This window comes from Takifugu flavidus, unplaced genomic scaffold (assembly GCF_003711565.1).
Source record: "Takifugu flavidus isolate HTHZ2018 unplaced genomic scaffold, ASM371156v2 ctg245, whole genome shotgun sequence".
Lineage (NCBI taxonomy): Eukaryota > Metazoa > Chordata > Actinopteri > Tetraodontiformes > Tetraodontidae > Takifugu > Takifugu flavidus.
The window spans coordinates 41,930-47,500 of record NW_026621903.1 but is presented as its reverse complement, the minus strand read 5'-3'; the positions used below and the strand labels follow the sequence as shown (position 1 = coordinate 47,500).

The window sequence follows — 5,571 nt, the reverse complement described above, 5'->3', positions numbered from 1 at the left end:
CCTCTGTCTTGTTCACCTCTGTTTTGTTCACCTCTGTCTTTGTCACCTCTGTCTTTGTCACCTCTGTCTTTGTCACCTCTGTCTTTGTCACCTCTGTCTTTGTCACCTCTGTCTTGTTCACCTCTGTCTTGTTCACCTCTGTCTTGTTCACCTCTGTCTTGTTGAGGTGGGGAGAGGATGATGAAGGTTGAATAGGATTTCACTCAGGCAGCAGTTTGGTTTCCGTTTTTTTTTTAATTATAATTTTCCCATCAGGTGACTTCTTAGTCTACAGACAGCCCGAGATCACAACAGGCAGCCCAGTGGCCACAAGCTAAAAAACCTTGAAATAGAAAAAAGAAATGTAAACATATGGAATAGTTCGACAATAAAGAAATGAACATGTTTAAGAAATGTACACAGACATATTACACATTAAACCCAATAGCCATAAATATAAATGGCTACACCATAATTTCATTAAGACGATCAGGTTTAACAGCAGAAAATGTAAATGTGTAACTGTTCCAGTCGCTATAGACCCCAACAACGTATCCGTTGGGGCCTCTCACTGGACGCCAACATCCTCATTGTGAGCAGCGCTACTTTGTGAAAGTGAACGTTCTAATTCAACAATCAGTGGGCTTAAAACACGGTAAAGCGGTGCTACCAACTGTCCCTCCAGATCTTGCGAGCAAACTCCTCGAGTATGGTCTCGTTGCTTTCTGGCTTGGGAGTGAGGATAACTGGAAATACCTTGGAGGTGTGGGAAGCACGCCCCTGCGTGGTGACGTCACAAACCGTTACCCTGTCCTACGTGCAATTACACTTACCCGCCACCAGGGACCACTAGAGTGCCGAGCAAGTAACAAGGGGTTAGGCTTTACACCTCCCACTCGCTCACACAAACGACTGTTGTGGTGATCGCCATGTACGAAAGACAAACGACATATTTCCTGTTATGGAGATCTTACCCTTACCCTTGCTCCTCGACAGGCAGTAGAACTACCAAAGGCCTCACATCTCTATGGAGAACTGTGGAACGCGACTTGTCATTTTTAGCTGTCTTACAGTTAACAGAATCATTTACATTTTAAACATTGGAATGCGATGACTTTGGACCACTTTTACATCAACATCTCTGACAATGGCTCTTGCATCAGGACTGGCCTTGACCACTCTGCCCAGTTTGTACTGTCCCCACAGAGAATTCTGCTCACACACCCAAACAACGTCCCCTCCTGAGACATTTCGATGCAGGGTGTGCCACTTGTTTTGATTGAATAGGTCTGGGCCGACCAGTTGACTCCAGCTTTTCCAGAAGTTGTTTACCTCACATTGGATCACCTGGAGTCGAAGGTGATAAAGTCTCCGCTGTTAGAAGCAGGAGAGAACTTGGTGAGACATACCGGATGCACTCCTCCTTGCTCTGCACTCTGGCCTCAATCGGTCTTTCATTAGCCAAGTTTGCGGCTGTGAAAAGGACCGTCTGGAACTCACTGTAGCTCAACATGGCGTTCTTGGAGGGCTTGGAGAGCTCTTTTAGCAACACGGACAGCAGCCTCCGCAGCGCCCGTACGGTGTGGCGAGGAGCTGGATGGACCTGCCACCTCCACTCAGTGCCTCTAACCACTGCACACTCCACCAAAGCCGCTTTATTCTGGGATTCCAGAAACTGGTATAGGTCTTGGAATACCGGCTTTGCTGTCTTGTTCACCTGTCTTGTTCACCTCTGTCTTGTTCACCTCTGTCCTGCAGCTAATCAGGAAGGAAACCTCCCCACTTCTGTTTTTCATCAGAAGGTCCTGAAAGTGTTTCAGCGGTTTTCTTCTGTTTCTGCAGGTTTGGACTGAAGCCTGTTGGATGCTCGTCACTTGCTGCAAGGTCATTAACAAGCCACGCCCACCCGCCACTTACAGAGTTACACCTGCAAAGCAGGTTAGCCACATCTACGTTTTCATGGCTGCGGCACTCTAGGGCTGCCATGGCAGCTGCTGCCGCCGATGCCTCACGCCGTTTTACCGCACTGACACAGGAGGAAGAGGGACGACGGCCTGCCACCAAATTGTTTGAGAGCTCCGCCCCACTGTCACGGGCAGAGCGAGAGAGTGAGCAGGAGAGGGGGAGAGGGAGAGAGAGGGAGGGGGGAGCCGAAGTAGAAGCAGTTGGGAGATCAAGTGAGATCGAGTGTTTGGTGTGTGGAGTACTGTTCACCTCGCAGGAGAAGCTCCGCCTCCACGCCACAAGTCACACAGGGGAGAAACCCTTCCAGTGCGCACAGCCACACTGCCCCAAGGCCTTCAGCTCCAAATACAAACTGTTCAGGTGATGGCACATCTCCGAAAGATCTCACAGATGCGGCACCTTTCTCCTCTTTCCGGTCCTGAAACACGCGCTTTGTTTTCTGTTGCAGGCATATGGCCACACACTCTCCACAGAAAACCCACCAGTGCTCTTTCTGTGAGAAAATGTTTCACCGAAAAGACCACCTCAAGAACCACCTCCAGACCCATGACCCCAACAAAGAGGCCTTCAAGTGTGAGGAGTGCGGGAAGCACTACAATACCAAACTGGGATACAAGCGCCACGTGGCCATGCACTCCGCCACAGCTGGAGATCTCACCTGTAAAGTCTGCATGCAGACCTACGAGAGCACACCGGTGCTCCTGGAGCACCTGAAGAGCCACTCGGGGAAATCTTCAGGTGGCACCAAGGAGAAGAAACACCCCTGTGACCACTGTGACCGGCGTTTCTACACACGGAAAGATGTGAGACGTCACATGGTGGTCCACACGGGCCGGAAGGATTTCTTGTGCCAGTACTGCGCCCAACGCTTCGGCAGGAAGGATCACCTGACTCGTCATGTGAAGAAAAGTCACTCGCAGGAGTTGCTGAAGATCAAGACGGAGCCTCCAGACATGTTGGGACTTTTAACTTCGGGGTCACCGCCGTGTTCTGTGAAGGAGGAGCTCAGCCCCATGATGTGTGGCATGGGTCCCAACAAGGACCCCATGATGGGTAAATCTTTTCCTGGTGGTGCCCCCTTTCCAATGGGCATGTACAACCCCCACCATCTCCAGGCCATGTCTAATTCTGGGGTGGGTCACCCTCACCCGTCCCTCATGCCCACTTCCTTGTCAGCAGCCATTGGCATGGGCTGTTCGATGGAAAGCCCTGCCTCTCTGCACCCACACTCCCATCACCACCACCATCATCACCACCATCACCACCACCATTCCCCACCACTGGGCCCCCACCACCAACCACCGGCACCCCAGCAGCAGCACCAGCCCCAGCCTGTCCCCAAATACCAGCTGGGCTCTACCTCATACCTGCTGGACAAGCCTTTGAAAGTGGAGATGGAGAGCTTCCTCATGGATCTGCAGAGCAGCTCGCCTGGCCCAGTTTCCTCTGCAGAGCCCCACACTGCTGCCTCACCCCCCAAGGATGGCCTGGAGCCCACCTCGGGCCTTGTTGATGAGCTCTGCGGAGATCCGCTCCTGTCCAAGAGCCCTGCGGTAATCGCCGAGTCTCTGTGTGCTGCTAATATGGATTTTTCCCATCTGCTGGGCTTCCTGCCCCTCAACCTGCCCCCCTACAGTGCCCCCATGAGTACAGGAGGCCTGGTGATGGGCTACACCTCATCTGCAACCTCTTCGTCATCTTCCATCTCTTCTTCCTCATCTCTGCATGCTGCTGAGCCTCACGCTGCGGCGGTCGCCGCGGCAGCAGCTGCCGTCACGATGGCACCTCTTACCTCTTTGCAACCACAACCTCAGGAGCAGCAGAGCTCCGGTGGGGGTCTGGGCCTCGGACCCCTGCACCCGCTTCCATCAGTGTTCAGCTCCAGCCTCAGCACCACCACTCTGCCTCGCTTTCATCAGGCCTTCCAGTAAGAGAACCGGCCTATGGCCAGCTCTGCCCGGCTGAGACCACCTCGGTACCGGCTCGGATCAGCTCTGCATGGGTATCACGGACTGTGTTGGTTTTTAAAAAAGAATTCCTCAAATTGAAGCTCCGTCAAGGAGCAAAAAATGATTTGGGCTTTGTATTAATATCCTATAGTTATAACAATATATTAACCCGTATATTTTAACTTTATACCCCTTCCATTCCCCACTTAGTTGCATTGAGACGGACCCTCCAGGACTTCAGGCCCGCGGCTGTTGTGGTCCCAGTTGTTCAGCAGGAAACATGATGTTTGTGAGGTTTTGGTCTAAAGTGCGAAGCATCGAAGTGTTGGAAGCTGCCTCTGATGGTCTTCTGAGGTCACTTTTGTCGGTACAGGGTCAGGGTCTCGGCAGAACCAGGGGCCCTTGGTGATGCACAAGTTGATGCTGGAACAGTTGGTTTGTCAGGATTGTAGAAGATCTGGTGGCAGAAGTCCTGGAGGGGCTGGTGGAGGACAGGGTGAGGAGGATCAGGCGTGGTACTGCGAACGTTAGAGAATAATAATATCTTTGATTCAATGGAAGATCCGTTCTTAGTGAAAGTGATCCAAGGTGGTGTGACCCACTGAAATATAGCTTGACGTGGATTTTGGTTTTACTTTTCTTTCCTAAACGTGAGAACGCGGCTTCAACATTAACCGACTGTTATGAACAGGAGAGATGGATGAAGGAACCTCCAGAGAACGATTACAGGTCAGATGTTTGCAGGTTAGAGCCCCTAGAGCAGCTGAGAAAAGTGCTCCTCAGAACCAGGACCAGGCAGAAGCCCCGTTGCTCTCTTGAAACTGGAACAGGTGCCCCCCAGTTTGGTCCCAAAGGAACATCTTCATGGATTGAAGACAAATTCTTTATTTCTGAAACTTTTCTGTTCCTAAGGAGAAGCACTTTTTTCTGATCAGAAAGCACTTGACCTTTAGGAATCTCCTTGTCTCCTTCCCTTAGACTCTTTCCTCTAAAGCCCCCAGAAAAGCGAGAGCTGCTCTCACAACCAGAAACCTTCAGAATCTTTGAGAAAGATCCTTCGTTAGAACCCTGACAGATGTGAAAGGCAACAAAACTTAAGGCGCCAGAGGGGCAAATGTATTACGAATGTTATTGCAGTGTACGAAATATCTCAACAGATTATTATTATGGCTTTTATCTCAGTAAGGTGTATTTTAGGTATTAACTAAGTGATGATGTTTTTGATGTCTGCAGGTTTACATTTGTGTATCTTGCATTTTTGATCAAATGGATGAAGTATTAGCTTTTCCTTTAGCTTTCTGTCATATCCGATCTTTACCTTTACTTTGTACTTGACTTAGTTTAGTGGAATCACAACTGTGGATGTTGATATCTAGAAGACTGATGGTGCCTCCAGAACCTGCTAGAGTTCGAACTACGTAGAGTCGTAGGGGATCTAGGTAGAGTCCAGGCCTGCAGGCAGCAATCTGTAGGAACTCGTGAGGGTTTGAGTCCTTCTGAACTCTCAGCACCACCTACAACCACCTGAGCCCAAAGCGAAGCGAAGCCTCAAAGCGAAGCCTCAAAGCGAAGCGGGCGCTCTAGACCCACGCCGCCCGCGGCTCCAAACGCTGCTTTAGCAAAAGTCGGGACTCGCTGGGACGCGCCGAGTGGTGGAGCTCCAGAAGACGACAGAGAC

The 5,571-nt window shown here is 50.7% G+C and overlaps 1 protein-coding gene and 1 long non-coding RNA gene across 3 annotated transcripts in view; one reads left to right on the top strand and one right to left on the bottom strand.

Moving 5' to 3' along the window:
* The window catches only part of LOC130519913 (uncharacterized), a 1,064-nt gene extending 373 nt beyond the window's left edge, over positions 1-691 (bottom strand). Inside the window, exon 1 of the long non-coding RNA XR_008948526.1 lies at positions 1-691. This exon is cut by the window's left edge and continues 44 nt beyond it. This is a non-coding gene — a long non-coding RNA (uncharacterized LOC130519913).
* plagl2 (pleiomorphic adenoma gene-like 2) overlaps positions 1-5,172 on the top strand; it is a 5,934-nt gene extending 762 nt beyond the window's left edge. The window contains exons 3-5 of one of the 2 annotated variants that reach the window (XM_057023520.1): positions 1,822-1,917; positions 2,015-2,304; positions 2,393-5,172. In XM_057023520.1, the coding sequence (XP_056879500.1) occupies positions 1,843-1,917; positions 2,015-2,304; positions 2,393-3,875 (1,848 nt within the window). In that variant the 5' untranslated portion in view covers positions 1,822-1,842 and the 3' untranslated portion in view covers positions 3,876-5,172. Of the gene's footprint in view, positions 1-1,821; positions 2,305-2,392 lie in introns of both variants that reach the window. The other variant, XM_057023522.1, reaches the window with a different exon arrangement.
* Positions 5,173-5,571: the final 399 nt, after the last annotated feature.